At 41.9% G+C, this 25,792-nt stretch overlaps 1 protein-coding gene across 3 annotated transcripts in view; it reads left to right on the top strand.

The window, feature by feature from the left end:
* The window catches only part of LOC112257468 (membrane-associated phosphatidylinositol transfer protein 2), an 84,352-nt gene extending 66,999 nt beyond the window's left edge, over positions 1-17,353 (top strand). For 2 of the 3 annotated variants that reach the window (XM_042326625.1, XM_042326626.1), the window contains exons 17-28: positions 6,348-6,518; positions 7,021-7,155; positions 7,452-7,598; positions 7,734-8,033; positions 9,162-9,310; positions 9,439-9,555; positions 9,925-10,041; positions 10,222-10,370; positions 10,557-10,706; positions 10,911-11,094; positions 11,348-11,476; positions 12,132-17,353. In XM_042326625.1, the coding sequence (XP_042182559.1) occupies positions 6,348-6,518; positions 7,021-7,155; positions 7,452-7,598; positions 7,734-8,033; positions 9,162-9,310; positions 9,439-9,555; positions 9,925-10,041; positions 10,222-10,370; positions 10,557-10,706; positions 10,911-11,094; positions 11,348-11,476; positions 12,132-12,488 (2,105 nt within the window). In that variant the 3' untranslated portion in view covers positions 12,489-17,353. The remainder of the gene's footprint in view (positions 1-6,347; positions 6,519-7,020; positions 7,156-7,451; positions 7,599-7,733; positions 8,034-9,161; positions 9,311-9,438; positions 9,556-9,924; positions 10,042-10,221; positions 10,371-10,556; positions 10,707-10,910; positions 11,095-11,347; positions 11,477-12,131) is intronic. The other variant, XM_042326627.1, reaches the window with a different exon arrangement.
* Positions 17,354-25,792: the final 8,439 nt, after the last annotated feature.

The following is a 25,792-nucleotide window of genomic DNA, read 5'->3' as shown; positions in this document are numbered from 1 at the left end:
ACATTCAGCCAATTCAAACATTCAGCCAATTCAAACATTCAGGTAATTCAAACATATCAAACATTCAGCCAATTCAAACATATTAAACATTCAGCCAATTCAAACATTCAGCCAATTCAAACATTCAGCCAATTCAGACATTCAGGTAATTCAAACATATCAAACATTCAGCCAATTCAAACATTCAGGTAATTCAAACATATCAAACATTCAGCCAATTCAAACATATTAAACATTCAGCCAATTCAAACATTCAGCCAATTCAAACATTCAGCCAATTCAGACATTCAGGTAATTCAAACATATCAAACATTCAGCCAATTCAAACATTCAGCCAATTCAAACATTCAGGTAATTCAAACATATCAAACATTCAGGTAATTCAAACATATCAAACATTCAGGTAATTCAAACATATCAAACATTCAGGTAATTCAAACATATCAAACATTCAGGTAATTCAAACATATCAAACATTCAGGTAATTCAAACATATCAAACATTCAGTCAATTCAAACATATCAAACATTCAGCCAATTCAAACATTCAGGTAATTCAAACATATCAAACATTCAGTCAATTCAAACATATCAAACATTCAGCCAATTCAAACATATTAAACATTCTGACTTTTTAAACATATAAGTGAGAATCTGTAAACTAAGCCACTCAGCATCTGTGTGGTGAGAGTGACGTTTCCTGCAGCTGTGGGGTCGGGCTCTGCCGGGACATGGCTAAGTGAGGTCACATCATAGTTCAGAGATTAGAGGTCATGTTTTACATCTCTGATGCCAGACATCCATTAGCTGTGACATTTAAGACACAACATGGTCCAAAGTAAACTAAGAACTAAGATAAATAGAAGGTTTAGGAAGGAGCTGAGAGGCAGCAGAGGAAACAGACGGGGTTGTGACACAGAATCTTCAGGGGTTCCATGGAGTTCTAGAGAGTTCCAGAGACATGACTCATCAGCAGTTGCCTTTGTCACTTCTGGACCCTTGAGACAAGAAGCTTTGATTGAAGTTGTCCATAGTTCCGCAATGTTTGGTCAAATGATTTTCAATATGTGAGCTTTGGAAATAACTTGGATGGCTGTTGTTCTTTTTCCCTGCTCTTTTCCTCATATCTCTCTCTCTCCCCATCTTTCTCTCTCTCCCCATCTCTCTCTCTCTTTTTCTCTCAATTCAATTCCATTCAAAGGGCCTTATTGGCATGGGAAACATGTTTACATTGCCAAAGCAAGTGAAGTAGAAAATAAATAAAAGTTAAATAAACAATTAACAGTAAACATTACACTCAAAGGAATATTTCAAATGTCATGTTATGGCTATATACACTGTTGTAACAATATGCAAATAGTTAAAGTACAAAAGGGAAAATAAATAAGGGTTGTATTTTTAATGGTGTTTGTTCTTCACTGGTTGCCCATTTTCTTGTGGCAACAGGTCACAAATCTTGCTGCTGTGATGGCACACTGTGGTATTTCACCCAATAGATATGGGAGTTTATCAAAATTAGATTTCTTTTCAAATTCTTTGTGGGTCTGTGTAAACTGAGGGAAATACGTGTCATACATTGGGCAGGAGGTTAGGAAGTGCAGCTCAGTTTCCACCTCATTTTGTGGGCAGTGAGCACATAGCCTGTCTTCTCTTGAGCACCAGGTCTGCCCACGGTGGCCTTTCTCAATAGCAAGGCTATGCTCACTGAGTCTGTACATAATCAATGCTTTCCTTAATTTTAGGTCAGTCACAGTGGTCAGGTATTCTGCCGCTGTGTACTCTCTGTTTAGGGCCAAATAGCATTCTAGTTTGCTCTGTTTTTTTGTTCATTCTTTCCAATTATCTTTTTGTTTTTTCATGATTTGGTTGGGGCTAATTGTGTTGTTGTCCTGGCGCTCTGTTTGTGTTTTTGAACAGAGCCCTATTACCAGCTTACTTAGGGGACTCTTCTCCAGGTTCATCTCTCTCTAGGTGATGGCTTTGTTATGGAAGGTTTGGGAATTACTTCCTTTTAGGTGCTTGTAGAATTTAACAGGTATTTTCTGGAGTTTGATAATTAGCCGGTATCGGCCTAATTCTGCTCTGCATTGTTTGGTGTTTTACGTTGTCAATTTGTTTTGCAGAATTCTGCATGCAGTCTCAATTTGGTGTTTTTTCCATTTGGTTAATTATTGGTTGTTGAGCAAATCCCTGACCTCACAACCATAAAGGGCAATGGGTTCTATAACTGATTCAAGAAGTTGGCATGTCGAATTTGATGTTCCTTTTGATAGCGTAGAAGGTCCTTCTTACCTTGTCTTTCAGATCGTTCACAGCTTTGTGGAAATGACCTGTGGCACTAATGTTTAGGTCGATGTGTGTATAGTTTTTTGTGTGCTCTAGGGCAACGGTGTCTAGATGGAATTTGTATTTGTGGTCCTGGCAACTGGACCTTTTTTGGAACACCATTATTTTTGTCTTACTGAGATTTACTGTCAGGGCCCAGGTCAGACAGAATCTGTGCAGAAGATCTAGGTGCTGCTGTAGGGCCTCTTTGGTTGGGGACAGAAGCACCAGATCATTAGGAAACAGTAAACATTTGACTTTAGATTGTAGCAGGGGAGGCCTGGTGCTGCAGACTGTTCTAGTGCCCTCACCAATTTGTTTATATATACAGCTGAAGTCGGAAATTTGCATACACCTTAGCCAAATACAGTGCCTTGCGAAAGTATTCGGCCCCCTTGAACTTTGCGACCTTTTGCCACATTTCAGGCTTCAAACATAAAGATATAAAACTGTATTTTTTGTGAAGAATCAACAACAAGTGGGACACAATCATGAAGTGGAACGACATTTATTGGATTTTTCAAACTTTTTTAACAAATCAAAAACTGAAAAATTGGGCGTGCAAAATTATTCAGCCCCTTTACTTTCAGTGCAGCAAACTCTCTCCAGAAGTTCAGTGAGGATCTCTGAATGATCCAATGTTGACCTAAATGACTAATGATGATAAATACAATCCTCCTGTGTGTAATCAAGTCTCCGTATAAATGCACCTGCACTGTGATAGTCTCAGAGGTCCGTTAAAAGCGCAGAGAGCATCATGAAGAACAAGGAACACACCAGGCAGGTCCGAGATACTGTTGTGAAGAAGTTTAAAGCCGGATTTGAAAACAAAAAGATTTCCCAAGCTTTAAACATCCCAAGGAGCACTGTGCAAGCGATAATATTGAAATGGAAGGAGTATCAGACCACTGCAAATCTACCAAGACCTGGCCGTCCCTCTAAACTTTCAGCTCATACAAGGAGAAGACTGATCAGAGATGCAGCCAAGAGGCCCATGATCACTCTGGATGAACTGCAGAGATCTACAGCTGAGGTGGGAGACTCTGTCCATAGGACAACAATCAGTAGTATATTGCACAAATCTGGCCTTTATGGAAGAGTGGCAAGAAGAAAGCCATTTCTTAAAGATATCCATAAAAAGTGTCGTTTAAAGTTTGCCACAAGCCACCTGGGAGACACACCAAACATGTGGAAGAAGGTGCTCTTGGTCAGATGAAACCAAAATTGAACTTTTTGGCAACAATGCAAAACGTTATGTTTGGCGTAAAAGCAACACAGCTCATCACCCTGAACACACCATCCCCACTGTCAAACATGGTGGTGGCAGCATCATGGTTTGGGCCTGCTTTTCTTCAGCAGGGACAGGGAAGATGGTTAAAATTGATGGGAAGATGGATGGAGCCAAATACAGGACCATTCTGGAAGAAAACCTGATGGAGTCTGCAAAAGACCTGAGACTGGGACGGAGATTTGTCTTCCAACAAGACAATGATCCAAAACATAAAGCAAAATCTACAATGGAATGGTTCAAAAATAAACATATCCAGGTGTTAGAATGGCCAAGTCAAAGTCCAGACATGAATCCAATCGAGAATCTGTGGAAAGAACTGAAAACTGCTGTTTACAAATGCTCTCCATCCAACCTCACTGAGCTCGAGCTGTTTTGCAAGGAGGAATGGGAAAAAATTTCAGTCTCTCGATGTGCAAAACTGCTAGAGACATACCCCAAGCGACTTACAGCTGTAATCGCAGCAAAAGGTGGCGCTACAAAGTATTAACTTAAGGGGGCTGAATAATTTTGCACGCCCAATTTTTCAGTTTTTGATTTGTTAAAAAAGTTTGAAATATCTAATAAATGTCGTTCCACTTCATGATTGTGTCCCACTTGTTGTTGATTCTTCACAAGAAAATACAGTTTTATATCTTTATGTTTGAAGCCTGAAATGTGGCAAAAGGTCGCAAAGTTCAAGGGGGCCGAATACTTTCGCAAGGCACTGTATATTTAAACTCAGTTTTTCACAATTCCTGACATTTATTCCAAGTACAAATTCCCTGTTTTAGGTCAGTTAGGACTTTATTTTAAGAATGTGAACTGTCAGAATAATAGTAGAGAGAATGATTTATTTATTTCAGCTTTTATTTCTTTCATCACATTCCTAGTAGGTCAGAAGTTTACATACACTAAATTAGTATTTGGTAGCATTGCCTTTAAATTGTTTAACTTGGGTCAAACGTTTCAGGTAGCCTTCCACAAGCTTCCCATAGTAAGTTGGGTGAATTTTGGCCCATTCCTCCTGTCAGAGCTGGTGTAACTGAGTCAGGTTTGCAGGCCTCCTTGCTCGCACATGCTTTTTCAGTTCTGCCCACAAATTTTCTATGGAATTGAGGTCAGGGCTTTATGATGGCGACACCAATACCTTGACTATGTTGTCCTTAAGACATTTTGCCACAACTTTGGAAGTATGCTTGGGGTCATTGTCCATTTGAAAGACCCATTTGCTACCAAGCTTTGACTTCCTGACTGATGTCTTGAGATGTTGCTTCAATATATCCACATAATTTTCCTCCCTCATGATGTCATCTATTTTGTGAAGTGCACCAGTCCCTCACAACATGATGCTGCCACCCCCGTGCTTCACGGTTGGGATGGTGTTTTTCGGCTTGCAAGCGTCCCCATTTTTCCTCCAAACATAACGATGGTCATTATGGCCAAACAGTTCTATTTTTGTTTCATCAGACCAGAGGATATTTCTCCAAAAAGTATGATCTTTGTCCCCATGTGCAGTTGCAAACCGTAGTCTGGCTTTTTTATGGCGGTTTTGGAGCAGTGGCTTCTTCCTTGCTGAGCGGCCTTTCAGGTTATGTTGATATAGGACTCGTTTTACTGCGGATATAGACACTTTTGTACCTGTTTCCTCCAGCATCTTCACAAGGTCCTTTGCTGTTGTTCTGGGATTGATTTGCACTTTTCACACCAAAGTACGTTCATCTCTAGGAGACAGAGCGCATCTCCTTCCTGAGCGGTATGACAGCTGCGTGGTCCCATTGTGTTTCTACTTGCGTACTATTGTTTGTACAGATGAACGTGGTACCTTCAGGCATTTGGAAATTGTTCCCAAGGATGAACCAGATTTGTGGAGGTCTACAATTTTTTTTCTGAGGTCTTGGTTGATTTCTTTTGATTTTCCCATGATGTCAAGCAAAGAGGCACTGAGTTTGAAGGTAGGCCCTGAAATACATCCACAGGTACACCTCCAACTGACTCAAATTATGTCAATTAGCCTATCAGAAGCTTCTAAATCCATGACATAATTTTCTGGAATTTTCCAAGCTGTTTAAAGGCACAGTCAAATTAGTGTATTGTAACTTCTGACCCACTGGAATTGTGATACAGTTAATTATAAGTGAACTAATCTGTCTGTTAACAATTGTTGCAAGAATTACTTGTGTCATGCACAAAGTAGATGTCCTAACTGACTTGCCAAAACTATAGTTTGTTAACAAGAAATTTGTGGAGTGGTTGAAAAACGAGTTTTAATGACTCCAACCTAAGTGTATTTAAACTTCCGTCTTCAACTGTATGTTGAAGAGGGTGGGGCTAAAGCTGCATCCATGTCTCCCCCACGGCCCATGGAAAGAAATATATGTGTTTTTTGTCCATTTTAACCCCACACTGTATACATTGATTTTATAATGTTGAATGTTTTTCTCCCAACACTGCTTTCCATCAACTTGTATAGCAGACCCTCATGCTCAAATTGAGTCAAAAGCTTTTTTGAAATCAACAAAGCATGAGAAGAATTTGCCTTTGTTTTGGTTTGTTTGTCAATTAGGGTGTGGAGGGTGAATACGTGGTCTATCGTACGATAATTTGGTTAAAAGCAAATGTGACCTTTGCACAGTACATTGTTTTCACTGATGAAATGTACGAGTCTTCTGTTAATGATAATGCAGAGGATTTTTCCAAGGTTGCTGTTGCTCTTGACACATATCCCACGGTAGTCTTTCTCTCTCTCCCTTCAGTCTCATCATTGCGTCCAGCCTGTCAGCAGCTATATAACCTGTTTCATCCAGCGGACCCCTCTGCCTCCCGCCTGGAGCCCCTTCTAGAGAAGAGGTTTCACCAGCTGCCCCCCTTCTGTGTCCCCCGATACCAACGCTTCCCTCTGGGGGACGGACACTCTGCTCTGCTGGGTGAGGATAGATAGATAGATACACACACACCAGAAGTATGTATTTATGAGAGCAAGCACTCAAATCAATCCCTCCAAAAGCAAGCACTCAATTGTCTGTGTGGTTTGCTTTCCATGTCCATATGCTGTCAAGGTAGCGTATCTGTGTGCATGTGTTATCAGATATAATGTACTGTGCTTTACGTCCGTTCAGTCAGTCTTATTTTTTATTTTTTTAAATTCAACCTTTATTTTTCTAGGCAAGTCAGTTAAGAACAAATTCTTATTTTACAATGAAGGCCTGCCCCGTCCAAACTCTCCCCTAACCCAGATGATGCTGGGCTATTACGCACTGAACTGGTCTGTAGTCTGTTACATACGTTTATTTCTGCCTCTCTGTCCCACCCACCCCCCATGTCTCTTCTGCCTCCCGTCCCCATCTCTCTCCCCTGTGTCTCCCCCCTCTCCACATCTCTCTGTCTCCCTCTTGCACATCTCTCTATCTTCCCCTCCTCATTCCCCAGTGGAGACTATGCAGAGTAACCCACATCTCCTGTTGGAGTCAGTACCCCTGCGTTGCCAGGAGGGGGGCGTCAGTGAGACCTCCATCCCCGTCCCTGTACGCAGCTGGCCCCAGCAGGCCTCACAGCTCAACGACAGTGTGTACCCTTTCTCTGTCTCTGTCTGTCTGTCTGTCCACTGCTTGGTTCCCTTTCGCTGTTGCTCTGTCTGTCTGTCTGACTGTCTGTGTCTCTCACTCTCTTTGTCTGTAAAATGTAAATGATTGCCTGATCAAAGCTCTCTCTCTCTCTCTCCCTCTCTTCCTCTCTCTCTCTCTCTCTCCCTCTCACTCACTCACTCACTCACTCATTCACTCACTCACTCACTCACTCACTCACTCACTCACTCACTCACTCACTCACACTTTCTCTCCGGTATCTCCTTCCCTCCATAGCGGACATGTTTGTGGACACTCAGTACCCGTCCTCCCCACTGACTGGACCCCCCCACTCCAGGGGCCCCCGTAGGTCCAGTGAGGCCAGCATCGCTAGCCAGGTGTCAGGCATGGCCGACTCCTACACCGCCTCCAACATCACCAACAGTCAGTATGGACTTCATACTGTTTATACTGTTAACAGCAGTGTTTGTGGCTCAGAGAGAGATAACATTCATTCTCTGAAATGTTTCACACTTTGTTTATTTCTTCTTTTGTACCGTCTGTTTTGTTGTTCCATAGCTACTAAATGCTATAGCAGTTCGTCTAAGAAGCTGGGTCTCCTCTCCCAGCTTGCGCTTTCTAAACTCCCTTCGAGGAGCCCCTCTCCACGAGCCAGGAAGAAGATACGACCCTTCCTCACTCTCAGACACACCGACTCAGAGCAGGGTGACGATGATGTCACCTCTGACATCACTTCCTCTGATGTCTCCTCAGACCTGCCCTCTGACTTCACTGATGTCACCTCTGATGTCACCTCTGACATCACCGATACGAACTCTGACCCTCCGTCGCCAGATACGCTGATGGACATAGAGCAAGGTAGTCTGGGTACTGTAGTTTCCCTGGAAGGAGGAAGGTTTGAATCCTGTGTGATCTCCAGGACACTCATCTGTGTGCCCTGTCATTGGTCACCTTCCAGCTACAGTTGAACCATCACACTGTATTAGATGTCCTCTCCCTCCTTTTCTCCTCTACAGCATTTACCCTGTACTGTACTGCAGTGGTTCCCAAACAGGAGTTATGGCAACGTCCTCAATCAAGGACCGGATGAACCCTATCAGTCCCGAGACCCCAGCAAAAATCGTCTTTTTATTTATCTGACTTTCATTGATCTGCATGTCCAGACCTCATATTTAACCATTTTCTATTCAGGACAAAATTTGACATAAACAGTTGCATTCATGAGTTTTATTGACTAATGTCAATAAATGTTATTGACTAATGTCAATTGACTAATGTCAATAAAACAAATAAGGTCTGCCAAAGCAAACACCTGATAAAAATGAATTTATATGAATGCTGTAAGTACAGAATTTGTTTGCTTAGTGGAAAATTAATATCCGACTAGTCAGTGACAACTGTGTGGAGTTTGAGAAAACAACTATATGAGCCTATTACAGCATTATAGGCGTTTTTGTAGAAAGACCCCAGGGATTCACCCTTGTCTCACAAACAATGCTCTAGCTCCGCCCCCGTTAATCACACAGACTAATCCAATGACACAACCTGTAGTCTGTAGCTCAAACACACTATGTTTAAAAGGAATTAGAAATCCAAATTGCGCCGGCATCACGGTGGGACTCATTGTGTTAAAATGAGGGACCACTGTTTGGAAATCGCTGATATTGTATGTTACCCTGTCCTTCCTCCTTCCTCCAACCAAATCTGTCCCTCTACTCCAGTTTAATCTGTCCCTGGCCTGAAAGTCCATTCTTCTCCTGTGTGGACCTGTGACTCTCCGTCTGTAATATACAGCCTCTCCCTTGGACTGTACATCTCTGGATGAGCACACTTCCCTCTACTGTGGAACCCCTCTTTGTCTGGAACTATCATTGACCAGAAATATGTCCATCTCTTTTTCTAACACTATCTTCTTTTCTCAACCGTGATTACCTATCGCTTGTTTTATGCCAGGACTGTTTCTTCTCTCTCACTCTCTCTCCCTAGTTGCGTCTCGGTGGTGGGGCAGCAAGCGGATGGACTTTGCCCTGTACTGTCCTGATGCCCTCACAGCCTTCCCCACTGTAGCTCTGCCTCACCTCTTCCATGCTTCATACTGGGAGTCCACTGACGTTGTCTCCTTCCTACTCAGACAGGTACAACTGGTTATGAATGCCCTATGAATGTTTACAGCATAATAAAGGCATTGCCTCCTTTGACCTGTTATAAGGGCTCATGTATTCTATATGAATGCTTATGTAATCATCCCTGTCTGCTTCTCCAGGTGATGAGGCATGAGAACTCTAGTATTCTGGAGCTGGATGGTAAAGAGGTGACCGAGTTCAAGCCTTCTAAACCCAGAGAGAAATGGCTGCGCAAGAGGACACATGTCAAGATCAGGGTGAGCACAGACCCCTTCCTAACTGTTAACTCGAAATGACACAACGACAAGGTTCCAGTTTAACAAAGTTTACTATACCGTATGAACACCCACAAAGGTAGCCATTACACTCAAAGCCAGGTCCATCAACGACTAGACTTCCTGCGCATGCTCCCTCTTGACTGAGTGATAGCCCCATAATAACAGAAATATAGGGATACATAAAACATGAACTTAGTACTAACCACTTTTAGCCATTAGTGATATCTCAAGTTAATGCATTCATCAGGAGTTTACTAGTTTCTGTATCAGTACACCAATGGTAAATATGTGTGTGTGCGTGTGCGTGTGTGTGTGTGTGCGCGTGCGTGTGCACGTATGTGTGTGTAGAACGTTACGGCCAACCACCGTGTGAATGATGCTGTGTTCACTGAGGATGGAACACAGCTGGTGATGGGACGCTTCATGTACGGACCTCTGGACATGGTCACTCTCACTGGGGAGAAGGTAAAGCATCGCATCGGGACAAACTTGAGTTCTGCCACTGATTGCAAGACACTGGGATAGAGCCAAACCCTAACTTGAGATACTTCCATGCAACTCCATTTTTGTTTGCATAAATAATTTATTTCTGTCAATGCAACATATGGGCGTGTAATCTGTAACCTCCTCTTGCTCCTCCTCCAGATTGACATCCACATCATGACCCAGCCCCCCTCAGGAGAGTGGATGTACTTTGACACCGAGCTGACCAATAGCAGCGGACGGATCTCCTATGTCATCCCAGAGAGCAAGAGGCTGGGCATTGGAGTTTATCCTGTCAAACTGGTCGTCAGGTAGGTGACAGGAGTCATCTGATTAGCTGATTTTCATGGTGTTTTTTAGTATTAAAACAGGTTTTGAATTAAGTGTATTTGTTACAATTCCTCTTTCCTGCACCTCTCCTCCTCTCTCTCTCTCTTGCCCTCCCGTTCCCTTCCTCCCTCTCTCTCTCTCGCCCCCTACCTTCCTCCCTCTCTTAGGGGTGACCATACATTTGCGGACAGCTACCTGACGGTGTTGCCGCGGGGAACAGAGTTTGTAGTGTTCAGTATTGACGGCTCGTTTGCTGCCAGTGTGTCCATCATGGGAAGTGACCCCAAGGTCAGAGCTGGAGCTGTAGATGTGGTCAGGTAGGAACATGATGAGTTTTATTGAGTTTTATTTAATGTGGTTGTAGCTATACGTTCCTGCCCAGGAGTCACACTAGCTAATGTTGACATACAAGTTGTGAATAGTCCCTGGCAATCATCAAATTAATAAATGAATAGACAAGACACCCAACCCTTTGGGCTTCTACTTGTTCACCCACAACCTGGTCTCCCTCCCTCCCTCAGACACTGGCAGGACCTGGGCTATCTGATAGTGTATGTGACAGGTCGTCCAGACATGCAGAAGCAGCGTGTGGTGGCCTGGCTGTCTCAACATAACTTCCCTCATGGCATCGTGTCCTTCTGTGACGGCCTGGTCCATGACCCCCTCAGACACAAGGCCAACTTCCTCAAAGCCCTCATCTGTGAGGTACTGTGAGGTACAACGGGGGCAGAGATGAGGGTGTAGGGGTAAGGGGTTAGGGTAACACTGGGTTTGAGGAAGGGTAAGTGGGTTGTTCAGGGTGAGGGGACTAGGCGAGGTAGTTATCTATTGTCAAAATACAATGTGATAGAAACAACAAAACTATCCCTACTGATGTAGTGTTTCTAACAGTCCATTTCTCTGTCTGTCTGTGCGTGTGTGTGTGTGTGTGTGTGTGTGTGTGTGTGTGTGTGTGTAGGCCCATATGAAGATCTTTGCTGCTTACGGCTCTACTAAGGACATTTCAGTGTACTCCTCAATAGGCCTGCCCCCGTCACACATCTACATAGTGGGGCGGCCCACCAAGAAGATGTCCAGCCAGTGTCAGGTACTTAACTAGCTCTTAGAAAATACACTGTCCCCCAAAAATAAGTAATTCATTCAAGTGTATAATAGGCAGAATCTACCACATACCCAGAGCTGATTAGTTAAGGTGCTGAATCTACCACATACCCAGAGCTGATTAGTTAAGGTGCTGAATCTACCACATACCCAGAGCTGATGAGTTAAGGTGCTGAATCTACCACATACCCAGAGCTGATGAGTTAAGGTGCTGAATCTACCACATACCCAGAGCTGATGAGTTAAGGTGCTGAATCTACCACACACCCAGAGCTGATGAGTTAAGGTGCTGAATCTACCACATACCCAGAGCTGATTAGTTAAGGTGCTGAATCTACCACACACCCAGAGCTGATGAGTTAAGGTGCTGAATCTACCACACACCCAGAGCTGATGAGTTTAGGTGCTGAATCTACCACACACCCAGAGCTGATGAGTTAAGGTGCTGGAGGCAAAAGGCAAAACTGGATGAACAGGACATAATAAATGCAAGTGTATAAACACTCATCTTCCAACTTCCCTTATGAATAAATAGAATGCATAAATGTATCCCTATAGCTGGATAGTTTAGTAGATATATAAAGTGATTGATCTGATCTCTCATCCATTCCTTCCCCTTCTGTCTATCTGATCTCTCTCAGTTCATCCCAGATGGCTATGCGTCTCATCTCTCCCAGCTGGAGTACAATCAGAGGTCTCGTCCTGCCAAGACCGCCAGTGCCCGTATCGTCCTCCGTAAGGGCAGCTTTGGACTGGGCGCGGCCGGGGGGGACTACCTCCGCAAGCGCAACCACATCCTGCGCTCAATCAACCCAACTGGGGGGGTGGTTTCTAGCTCCTCTGGCCAACCAGGACGTACGGAACGCACGCTGAGCCAATGCGAGGTGGAGAGGGAGAAAGCAGCGGGGACCCAGAGGAGTATGAGTATAGCAGCTGGGTGTTGGGGCCGCACCGGGAGCACCAAGGAGGAGTCAGGAGGGTTACTCAGCCCTAAGTAGGGCTCACCAGACTGGGCTACAGGGGGAGGGGACCCTGCCTGACTGGACATGAGCACCATCTCTGGACTGGCACTGAGAGAGAGATGGAGAGAGGAGGAAATATGGTGAGAGAGAGAGATAAAGGAAATTATGGGATGAAAGAGGGGAGGGATGGAAAGAGAGATGGAGAGAGAGGGAAAAGGGCAGAGAGGGTCTCTGGGGAAATGGATATAAAGCCAGAAAGATGGGTGTTGCTCTAACTTTGATGTACATTTTCTAAAGACGTTTCTACCTTATCATGAGAGTCTCACAGTCAAGACTTTTATATTACCTATCTTGGCCACGAAAAGAACTGTAAGGAAAAACGAAACATTTAAACAAACTATCGTAAGCCTTAATCGTTGCCCCCTTGGGGCCTGGAAGACCCCCCCTGGTCTGAGGAATGGGGACAATGGGAATTCACAACCACCCCAGCTCAGGACAGGCCCAGACCGTGGAGCCATCAAAAGAAGTGTCAATGGTGACCTGGAGGTCAGGGTGGTCAGTTTGTAGCCATGGCAACAAGCCAACAACTTCACCTCTGATTTTATCCCTTTATCTTCGCTGAGATACTGTCAACAAAGAAGCACCATTACCCTAAAGAAAGATTGAGGGAAGAGGAGAAGAAAGAGGGAGAAGGATACATGGAAAGAGGGTAGATACAGAGAGAGATGCAAGGCAAAAGGGAGGGAGGGGCAAGGTTATGGATGAGGTGTAGAATTTCCCTCTAGTCTCTATTTTCCTCTACTGTTTCCAGTGTGGTACTACACAGTGATTTGTACTGTCAACGTTGGCTCCGCTCCAGTCCTTTTAAGTCAATAACAGAGTAGCTACAGTACCAGTACCATGTATCTCAGTTTGGCCTGTGGGCTGTCCCAGGCCTTAAACACCAACGACATGTTTATGAGTCAGACTCTGAAGGAACCCAGGACGGAGCTTAACAAGGCTTGGCTTTGATATAACAGAAGACATTAGTGACACATTTCCTCAGACAGATAACAACAATCCCTTTACCAGACCATCTGCTTGCAATACCTTTGAGCCACCAGTGGTGGGCACTCTGCCACTCTGTTTTCCATAAGCATGATGCTGTTGGTAGTCATTCAGTCCATCATGCGGCGCCCCCTAGCGCTCAACGTTTGTCATTACACACAATTCAGTGACCACTGGACTTCCCTATGATACTCTGAGGAGTCTGAGCTCTTTCATTCTTGAGGGATGGGATGAATGATATTCATTAGACATTACTACATTTCAGTCTGGATAAAGACATGCTTTGATTACACTTTATTTTACAGTTCCCCTATCCTGTTTTAGTTTACCTGGTAGTAATACCTCATGATAGACGCCTGCTGATACCAAGTTGTTTCCAACTGTGATTAATTATCTGAAGTACCAGAGAATATACAATGTTATTCCTTAGCAAATACCAGCTGTCATAGGACTGTAGAATAAAGTGTTACTGATACTTTGACTAAATCTATGGCAACCTGTACACAAAATGATAGATGAACACCTAACAGAGAAGCAGTAGTAGGGTTGTACCCTTTTCTATCATACTGTCCTGTTGTCTGGCTCCTACTGGTTAGATATTGATATGAGAGAGTGTTCCTTTATCCTCCACTTCAAATATATTTCCATTACTAATCACACAAAGCCAACGCAGGGCCAAAACACCAATCTCTTTCTTAACGGCTGCAGTATCTCAACCTGTTCAACCTCGTTGTTCTCAGCACTAGTTTATGGCGGAGAATCTAGTTACCATCTCATGTAGCTACATATTGTTACCTTTGTAGTGCATGATATAATACCTATTCATTATTGCAGGGTACGTGTGCTACAGTACTTACACTTGTGTACATTTTTTAAATGTCAGGATTACTTAATAATGTAAGTAAATGTGCCAAGAACAAGACAGTTGTTGGTTAGGTGTGGAAAGATAATGTACCAGGCTGTATCCAACCTTTGTATGGTGAGATGATTTGGAGCTTGTTGCATTGAGATCATGGCGGTGTGGCTTTAACTAAAAGGCTGTGCTGTTATATACTGTATTTTACAGATGTAAATCAGATTAGATCTATGAATTTGTAGATATGTTTTAATCCAACATATTGTCCATATCTAAGTAAAGGACATAATTGCTGATAAAGGATGTGGTTATGGTTTCACTTATGACTTGAGCGCTTGTAAACTCTAGCATGTTGCTTTGATTCTAGGGACACTATTGTCAACTACAGTAGGGTGGCAGGTAGCCAAGCTGTTAGAGTATTGGACCAGTAACTAAAAGTTTGCTGGTTTTAATAACCCAGGCTGACAAAGTGAAAAAAATCCCTTATAAAACAACTAATTTGACCAATGTGGTGGGATGTAGGGATACCTAGTCAGTTGTCCAACTGAACATAGCTTCCGCATTAACCCAACTCCTCTGAATCAGAGAGGTGCGAAAGGCTGCCATAATTGACATCCATGTCTTCAGCACCTGGGGAACAGTGGGTTAACTACCTTGTTCAGGGGCACAAAGACAGATTTTTACCTTGTCCACTCAGGGATTCAATCCAGCATCCTTTTGTTTACTGGCCCAAAACTCTAATCACTAAACTACCTGCCTCCCTATGTATGTGACAATAAAACACCCTTGTATTGTCAACCTAAATGGAAGGTTTGATTTATTGCTATCTGTTATACAACGGGTGGGTCTAATACTGAATGCTGATTGGCTTAGGTGAGGATTGTTCATGTGATTAAAGCAATAGTTTTTGTCAGACATTGATCAGACCAAAAAAAGAATAATCTAGTCTAATGTCAAGTCCATTTGTTGTGTACGGTAGTTCTAGTTACCTAAGGCCACTTTTGAGGTCTTTAAAAAAAAAAAAACGGTTGGAATTTGGTTCTGCAGTGAACTACAATTTTAACCAAGAATGTAGACTAGAGCTGTAGCTGATTGGCTGGAAGGCACTGTGAGGTTTTAGATACAGCCATACTGGCCCCCTCTGGCCTGTGGGTTGGTGATGATGAGCTAGTGGAATGTCCTCCTGCTACAGAGCTGGAGAGCCCAGACTGTACAGGAGCCATGGATGTCTGTCTGTCAGTGTAGATAAGGTCAAAATGATACTGTATATGTAGGAATATAATGGTTGAGAGGTATTTATTTACATAACTCATGCGGTTACTTAATATGATGGATCTTTCAGGTGAATAGCGTTTTGTTTATGATGATATTCTAGTTGTGAATAGGAGGACCAACAGTCAGTGGAAGGTGTTTGTTTTCTTAGCCAGTGCAATATTATTATTGTTCCAGTCGCAGAACCACAAGCAGACACAGACAGTCAGAGACCACAGCAGAGACAATCTATATATTGTATCTAACATGCACGAGCATAGACAACATAGACAACATCTAGTTCTACTGTCCCGCCCCTTCACACTTCTATTGTCCCTTTACAAAGCTTAACTGGTACGATTTTATAGTGCAAACAGAACTATTTTTCAAACCGGACCATTTTACAAAGTCTTTGACAGAATACTGTATTGCTTCCTATCGTGTGTGAAGGTCGATTTTTTAGTCCGAATGAAGAAGTGGTTGAATGTGAACATGTGAACGTGAAACTCCATCCGCTATTTGAATTGTATTAGGTGGTGTTCATCATTCAGACTGGGTTAGCCCTTCAATACTGTATACAGTATGTATATATCAGTTATGTTAACCACTTAACCGTACAGTATGTCTTGAAATAGAAATGTATGTCAGAAAAAACAACTGTTTATATTTGAGAATATTACAATTATTGCCACTTTAGTAGCAGTCTTGCATGTACTCCTTTTAGAGGTCAGTGTACACAATGTACAGGACATGTTCTACTGTATGGGGCTGAAATCTTATTAATAGTTCTACACCTTGAAGAGTTACAGGTACAACGAGAACTATATAACAATGTGTTCCGTCTGTTCGGTACTATCATTCCACTCCTTGTCATGACAACAAAATTGTTTATGGTTGGCATGGCAAGGAGTAATGTAAACCTTTTTTTTGGGGGGGGGGTCAGTTAATGCTTTTTACTAAGGAGTGTAATATTAGCACAAACAGACTGCATTTCAGGCTAACAATGTGTACTTACACTGTACCTGCTTATGTAGCTACCACGTAAATACATCGTTTTCTGAATACTTAATATGCTGTAAAGTGGGACCAATATATTTAGCTACAATACAGTACATACATCAAATGTATGTCATTTACTCAAGTATTAATAATATAAAATGTACACAAGCTTAACATGATTATATCCATTAACAGATTGGGAATGTTTTGTACAGTATTAGTACAATACAGTAATGGCATATACTATCACTCTAAATATATAGATATATAGGGGTAACATATACTGGTTGAGGTGGCAATAATGTAATTATATTTTGATTATATGCAGTTTATTGGACATAAAGGTAGAATAGTAATCATATAATGCATATTTGAATTTGAAGGCATGTACATAAATGAAATAGTGTTCTGTACCTCTTACAATCTCATCCATTTCCCTTTGTAGCAGGTCTGAATTTCAAATGGTTTCAGATAGTTTTTATATTTGACAGTTTATCATGGTTTTCTTTTACAGAAAAACAAAACATCATCATCAGCATTATTAGGCAAGGCCGTAAGAAGTATACTTATGTACTTGAAGTGGCACATATTTGAAACACCTCCAACATCAGATCTGTATGCAGATCCCTCACTGCTCGCTCTCTCTCTCCTCTGGTTCATAGCTCACTTTGAACCTTCGAGGGTGAGAGCTCGCTGTATCATTGTGTCTGTACTGTGGAATAAATAAAACGAGCACTCTCTCCTTGTAGATTTTATGGTTTATGTGGGACCAAATTTTATAGCAAAGTGTTATTTGTACATATAGTGTTTTGTCTATGATGATCATTCTATTGTGTTAATTGGAGGACCAACAATAATATTGACATAGAGAAACAGACACAGCAGAGGCAACAAATCACACCCACACACAGATCCAGATGTAGTTACCGTCATTCCAGAGAAAACATGTGAGTACCTACACTCTTATTACAATCTACTTATGCAACTACTGTATACTACAAAAACATGTATACATCATGTCACAAAACCTTCATTTTTTAAAATAAAATAGCTACATTTAAGCTACAAAGCTGTCATACCTTTATTGTATAGGCCTACAGAACACCTTTATGAAACAGTCATAACAGCTTTATAGTGTTGCAGTATTATTCATAACCATCAAAACACATTTATTCAACATCATTAATAAGCAGTTTTCTAACTAAATACAAACATTAAAGTTGATATTTTTACTGTCACAGTACCAGGCAACAGGCTGGGAGCAGCCTTACAGCATTACCCTGGTAGCGGTTTAGGGGTAAAATGTCTTGCTCAAGGCCACAATGGTAGTAGGGGATGGAACCAGCCCTGGGGAGGAAGATGGAGAGAGAGGCTGGTGATGGCAGACAATACCAAATTGCTTAGAGTTACACCTAACCAAATATCTACCCCAATCTCTCACATTTTTAATGAGTGCTTGATGTGTGCCCAGAAGTCTGGAAAGAGTCAAAGGTTATTCCACTACCTAAGGATAAAAAAGCTACATTCACTGGTCCTAATAATCATCCTATAAGCTTAATGATTGTGTTAAGTAAATTATTGAAAAGAAATTGCATCTGTACAAATCAAGGATTATTTCTCATGTAATGGTCTGATAACGGGTTTCCAGCATACAAAGAAGAGCATTCTACGAGTACGGCCTTAGCACAAATGACAGATGATTGGTTAAAGAGTATGGATGACAGGAAGTAAGATGGTGCAGTGTTGCTGGATTTAAGTGCTGCTTTTGATGTAATTGATCATGAACTGTTACTTGGTAAACTCAAATGTTATGGTTTTAAATCTGCAGCTCTATCCTGGATGGAAAGCAATCTATCCAGGAGAAGGCAAAAAGTGTTCTTTGATGGTAGCTTTTCAAACATTTAAGATATACACTGTGGTGTTCCTCAAGGAAGTTGCCTAGGCCCACTTCTCTACTCTATCTTTAGTAATGATTTGCATTCAGTAATGAACAAAGCAAGAGTGGTCATGTTTGCTGATGACTCTACAATGTATAGCGCAGCATCAGAATGTAATGAGCTAACAGATGTACTGAGCAGTGAACTTGTCACATCTGCTCCTGCTACGCCCTCTGGTGTTCATCCGGTGTGTTCTTGACCTGCAGTTACTCACCCTGTACACACTCTCTCTCCCTCTCTGTGTGATTGGGTGGTTGGATACCACCACCACTACCTTGGATTCCCCTCAGGACCTGTTTACCCTGTTCTACTCAGCTAACTCCAACCTCAGTCTCCACATCTGTTTTTTCTGCAACTCATCCAAGCTTCCCCGGATCTGCACTCCATATCTCCCTGTGTAACAATAAATGTTTTGGTTCATTCATCCCTGTTTCCTCATCTGAGTCTGCTCTTGGGTTCCCCTGTGTCGCTCTGGTTAACAGAACTAAGAATGGTGTCTGAGTAGGTTGATCCCCAGTTGAATTTGTTGATGAATAGAACACATGTAGAGCACGTGAAAAAAAACGAATCTACTAGATGCAATTTTATCATGGTCAGAAAACATAGATAATATTATTAAGATGGGTAGGGGAATTGCTGTTACAAGAACATGGTCAGAGTATGTAACATCTAGCACACTGAATTTGACTTGTTGGGGAGGGATTAATAGTCAACAGTACACACCTTGAATTGCTATCAAGCACCTGAGCAAAAATGCATCACGTGACATGTCTCTTCTTGGTTTCAATCAAATTCAGGTGTGGCAGCTTGTGTCCTGATATTCAGGATGAACAGGTAAATACAGATTATTCTGTTTGCATTTGTTCCTTTTAAATCAGCTTGACTGACTTTCTTGTACTGCTCATCTATTGTGGTGTATATTTGAGTTATCTTCAGTTTCCCCTGATGTAAGTCATGGACATCACTCAAACTCTTATCTTTTTTTCTGCTTGGAAGTCAAGTCAAGCCCCCCTTGGAAGTCAAGTCAAGCCTCCCTTGGAAGTCAAGTCAAGCCCCCCTTGGAAGTCAAGTCAAGCCCCCTTGGAAGTCAAGTCAAGCCCCCTTGGAAGTCAAGTCAAGCCCCCTTGAAAGTCAAGTCAAGCCCCCTTGGAAGTCAAGTCAAGCCCCCTTGGAAGTCAAGTCAAGCCTCCCTTGAAGTCAAGTCAAGTCAAGCCCCCTTGGAAGTCAAGTCAAGCCCCCTTGGAAGTCAAGTCAAGCCCCCTTGGAAGTCAAGTCAAGCCCCCATGGTAGTCAAGTCAACCCCCATAATGAATGTACGAATGGTGTACTTATTTTTCCCAACGCAGTTGAGACAAAACCACGCCCCCCGGCGTTCTACTACGCTCCCTCTCATTGGCTAGCTAGTGTTGACAATTAGCTGCCTACTGTAATGCAGGCCTATTATTATCATGTTTGGTAACATTTGTCCATGTATTTATTTTCAGAGTTTCAATGAGTTTTAAAAAATGTCTCAGAGAACTCTGCTGAATTCCCTCAATTGAAGGTCAGCTAACTTAACCTAGCTCGGTATTTGAAGTTGTTATATTATCATTAGTAGTCTACTATCAGGTAAAAGCATATGCTTATTATTCATAATTTCTCAAATATTTATTAGCTAATCATTCAGTCGAATACACTATGCTACAGTGTCTGTATCTTAACCTTTTATTTTATTGGCCAGTCTGAGATATGGCTTTTTCTGTGCAACTCTGCCAAGAAGGCCAGCATCCCGGAGTCGCCTCTTCACTGTTGACGTTGAGACTGGTGTTTTGCAGGTACTATTTAATGAAGCTGCCAGTTGAGGACTTGTGAGGCGTCTGTTTCTCAAACTAGGCTCTCTAATGTAAGTCATTGACATCACTCAACCTCTTATCATGTTTTTTTTCTGCATGGTAGTCAAGTCAAGCCCCCATTGTAGTCCTCTTGCTCAGTTGTGCACCGGGGCCTCCCACTACTTTCTATTCTGGTTAGAGACAGTTTGCACTGTTCTGTGAAGGGAGTAGTACACAGCACTGCACAAGATCTTCAGTTTCTTGGCAATTTCTCGCATGGAATAGCCTTCATTTCTCAGAACAAGAATAGACTGACAAGTTTCAGAAGAAAGTTCTTTGTTTCTGGACATTTTGAGCCTGTAATCCAACCCACAAATGCTGATGCTCCAGATACTCAACTAGTCTGAAGAAGGCTAGTTTTATTGCTTCTTTAATCAGAACAGCAGTTTTCAGCTGTGCTACCATAATTGCAAAAGGGTTTTCTAATGATCAATTAGCCTTTTAAAATTATAAACTTGGATTAGCTAACACAACGTGCCATTGGAACACAGGAGTGATGGTTGCTGATAATGGGCCTCTGTACGCCTATGTAGATATTCCATTAAATATCAGCCGTTTACAGCTACAATAGTCATTTACAACATTAACAATGTCTACACTGTATTTCTGATAAATTTTATTTTAATGGACAAAAAATGTGTTTCTTTCAAAAACAAGGACATTTCTAAGTGACCTCAAACTTTTGAACGGTAGTGTATGTATGTGTATATATGCAGTATGTATGTATGTATATTATTTCACTGCTCTAGTGATGTAATTTGCTATTATGTATTGATTTTTACCTTATTTGTTTGTTTTTTACTCTTTATGCGATGCACAATGCAGAGAATACCGGAAGAAGAATCATCATTTAACTACCATAGTGAATTGTTGTAATGTTTGTTTGTGTCAATTAATCCCATAAGGGATGGGTTGCCAATTAGCAATTAAACATTTCATTCAGACATTTTATTCATTACATTGTTACTACACAGGTACAAGAGTAACTTTAATGTAAAGTGATACCTCTGAAAACAATAGGACCCCTGCAGCTGTGCTGAGAATCAGAATACTGTATAAACAATTTATTAGGATGAAACTAACTGCAACATCTCTGTTCTTCAGCACAATACACTTCGATCACTTTGACTACTTAGTAAAGACACTCAATGATCAGATGTGAAGGAATTTCAACATGGCCAAACAGAGTGCATCAAAGGTATTTATCACATATTTATCCTACACTCTTATAATTAATTTGACTTCATTATTCTTGAAAATGTTTATCATATTAATTTCAGATCCGTCTACAATTGACAAATGTAAATATCAAGGAATTTAAAACATAACATTGAATATCTATTCTCTTATATTAAAAAGGAAGAAATTCCAGCTGGTCAGCTTGAAAAACCACAGGAAGTGAAGGAATGGAATAAAGATCATGTAAATCAAATCAAATCAAATTGTATTAGTCACATGCGCCGAATACAACAGGTGTAGGTAGACCTTACAGTGAAATGCTTTCTTTACGAGCCCTTAACCGACAGTGCAGTTTTAAAAAATACGGACAAGAATAAAAGTAACAAGTAATTAAAGAGCAGCAGTAAAAAATAACAATATATACAGGGGGGTGCCGGTACAGAATCAATGTGCGGGGGCAACGGTTAGTTGAGGTAGTATGTGCATGTAGGTAGAGTTAATTAAAGTGAATATGCATAGATGACAACAGAAAGTGGCAGTGGTGTGGAGAGGGGAGGGGGGCAGCAATGTGAATAGTCTGAGTAGCCATTTGATTTAATGTTCACGAGTCTTATGGCTTGGGGGTAGATGCTGTCCAAGTCTAGTCTTGGACCTAGAGTTGGCACTCCGGTACCGCTTGCCGTGTGGTAGCAGGGAGAACAGTCTATGACTTGGGTGGCTGGAGTCTTTGACAATTTTTAGGGCCTTCCTCTGACACCGCCTGGTATAGAGGTCCTCGATGGCAGGAAGCTTGGCCCCAGTGATGTACTGGGCCGTACGCACCACCCTCTGTAGTGCCTTGCGGTAAGAGGCCGAGCAGTTGCCATACCAGGCAGTGATGCAATCAGTCAGGATGCTCTCGATGATGCAGCTGTAGAACCTTTTGAGGATCTGAGGACCCATGCCAAATCTTTTCAGTCTCCTGAGGGGGAATAGGCTTTGTCGTGCCCTCTTCACAACTGTCTTAGTGTGTTTGGACCATTATAGTTTGTTGGTGATGTGGACACCAAGAAACTTGAAGCTCTCAACCTGCTCAACCTACACCACTGTCGATGAGAATGGAGGCGTGCTCGGTCCTCTTTTTCCTCTATTCCACAATCATCTCCTTTGTCTTGATCACGTTTAGGGAGAGGTTGTTGTTCTGGCACCACCCGGTCAGGTCTCTGACCTCCTCCCTATGGGCTGTCTCGTTGTTGTCGGTGATCAGGCCTATCACTGTTGTGTCATTTGCAAATGAGGGTGTTGGAGTTGTGCCAGGCCATGCAGTCATGAGTGAACAGGGAGCACAGGAGGGGCTGAGCACCCACCCATGAGGGGCCCCTGTGTTGAGGTTCAGTGTGGCGGATGTGTTGTTAACTACCCTTGCCACCTGGGGGTGGCCCATCAGGAAGTCCAGGATCCAGTTGCAGAGGGAAGAGTTTAATCCCGGGGTCCTTAGCTTATTGATGAGCTTTGACACTATGGTGTTGAACGCTGAGCTGTAGTCAATTAATAGCATTCTAAAACAGTGGGCTCTGGAGATTAACATAGACTCTGCACATGCAGATATTTTGGATGAAAATTATATTACTGGGTATTGCCTTCTGGATTTTGAGAAATTGGAATTTATTCAATTGGGTAATAAGTTAGGTCTTGCAATAAGACTATTCAAAAGAGAAAGGAACTTATAAAACAGAGGGGCACCATTCTTCAAGCACTGATAAGACTCTAAGATAATGCATGACATGTCCTTTTCATTGACAAAGAGTTTCTCTCGACTGGGCCAGTTAAAAAGACACCAAGTTAATCATAAAGGAGAGAAGCCTTATCACTGATCTGACTGTAGATGTATTTATTTTTTTATCAACAGCTGAGCTAAAAGGGTCATCAGAGAACACACAGAGGAGAGAAGCCTTACTTCTTCTCTTAATGTGGCAAGAGTTTCTCCCGATTGGGCAATGTAAAAACACACCAACAGATACACACTTGAGAGAAGCCTTATCACTTCACTGACTGTCAGAAGAGATTCTACAGATTGGTGTCTTTTTAAATGGCCCAATGTATACATAAAGGAGAGAAGTCTCATCAGTTTTCTCAGACCAGCTAAGATTAGTCACTCCACTTAATTCTCATCCCATAAAATAATTGGCAACTTTGAATTGGATCAAATGAAGAAAGCGTAGAACACTCTTGTAATCCTATTGTTTCTCACTGTGAGAACTGTGCAGAAAGAAGGGAGCATTCTAGAATGGTAGCCTCTCTTCTCTTTACTGATCAGTGTGCACCTTGTCAGGTTGTGTGTTTTTTTAGCTTCTACTGTAAAGATATTGAGACCTTGGATTGCAAATATGGTTGAATATCCTCCGTAAGGCGTCTCACTATGGAGTCTGATGGTTGACTGGGTGGTGCTGCTTCCCTCTGCAGTTTTCTGTGGGAATAAGATTGTATACACAACATATACTGAGTGCACAAAACATTAAGGACACCTGCTCTTTCCGTAACATAGACTGTTTCTGTACAGCACTTTGTGACATCGGCTGATGTAAAAAGGGCTTTATAAATACATTTGATGATTTGACATCACGATGCCTACAGATCCAAGTCTAGCTTTGTCCTGAATGTGACAGTCAGGTGCGTTGAACTTAATAGCGCCCTGCCATGAATATAAAGCCTTCACCAACACAGATAAAGCAACTAAAGAGGAGAAAATTACAAAGATCCCTGGTGAGGTTATTCGTTTCACGGCAGCCTGTATGAACAGCTGCACAAATGGCACCATACATTTTAGTGTGGGTAACGAGCCGGATTTCTGCCATGGGCAAGTTTTGGGAGTGAGTGTCCAGGACAAAGAGTATTTTGTGAAAAGCCTGCCTCTTGCCATTAGGAAACATTTTGATCATAAACATAAAGAAGCAGCCAAGAAATGCATCAAGACACCGTGGTTCATTGAGGTTCTCAACCCCAACATGACAATACCTGAAAAATATGTGATTGAGGTTGACATAGTGTCAGACTAGGTGACCTGTAAAGAAGCATCTACCATGTATATAATGTGGCCAAAAATGCGAAATAGAAAAAGGCCAAGATGAATAAGGACAATGATGCAGAGATGGAAGAGACAGCAGGGATCTACTGCACCCCAATACCATTCCAGAATATTCTATATTTACAAACATCCTGTCTATTCAAAATCTTTCTGGTCAAAGAAAAAAAGCAGAGGAGTCTTAAGTCAAAAACGACATCCAGGGCTCCAGACTCAGCAATCTGATAACAGGTGATTTGTGTCTTTAGACAAGTCCCACTATAAGCAGTATGTACAGTGGCAAGATAAAGTATGTGAACCCTTTGGAATGACCTGGATTTCTGCATAAATTGGTCATCAAATTTGATCTGATCTTCATCTAAGTCACAATAATAGACAAACATAGTGTGCTTAAACTAATAACACAAATTATTGTATTTTTCTTGTCTGTATTGAATACATAATTTAAACATTCACAGTGTAGGTTGGAAAAAATGTGAACCCCTTGGCTAATGACTTCTCCCAAAGCTAATGGGAGTCAGAAGTCAGCTAACCTGGAGTCCAATCAATGAGACGAGATTGGAGATGTTAATTAGAGATGCCTTGTCCTATAAAAAACACTTACAAAATTTGAGTTTGCTATTCACAAGAAGCATTGCCTGATGTAAACCATGCCTCGAACAAAATAGATCTCAGGAGACCTAAGATTAAGAATAGTTGACTTGCATAAAGCTGGAAAGGGTTACACAAGTATGTCTAAAAGTCTTGATGTTCATCAGTCCACGGTAAGATAAATTGTCTATAAATGGAGAAAGTTCAGCACTGTTGCTACTCTCCCTAGGTGTGGCCGTCCTGTTAAAAAGATGACTGCAAAAGCACCGAGCAGAATGCTCAATGAGGTTAAGAAGAATCCTAGAGTGTCAGCTAAAGATTTACAAACATCTCTGTTGACGAGTCTACGACACATAGAACACTAAACAAGAATGGTGTTCATGGGAGGACACCACGGAAGAAGCCACTGCTGTCCAAAACAAACATTCCTGCATGTCTGAAGTTTTCCAAAGTGCACCTGGATGTTCCACAGCGCTACTGGCAAAATATTCTGTGGACAGATGAAACTACAGTTGAGTTGTTTGGAAGGAACACACAACACTATGTGT

The sequence above is a fragment of the Oncorhynchus tshawytscha genome, linkage group LG09, assembly GCF_018296145.1.
Source record: "Oncorhynchus tshawytscha isolate Ot180627B linkage group LG09, Otsh_v2.0, whole genome shotgun sequence".
Taxonomy (NCBI): domain Eukaryota; kingdom Metazoa; phylum Chordata; class Actinopteri; order Salmoniformes; family Salmonidae; genus Oncorhynchus; species Oncorhynchus tshawytscha.
This window is presented reverse-complemented; position numbering and strand designations above follow the sequence as displayed.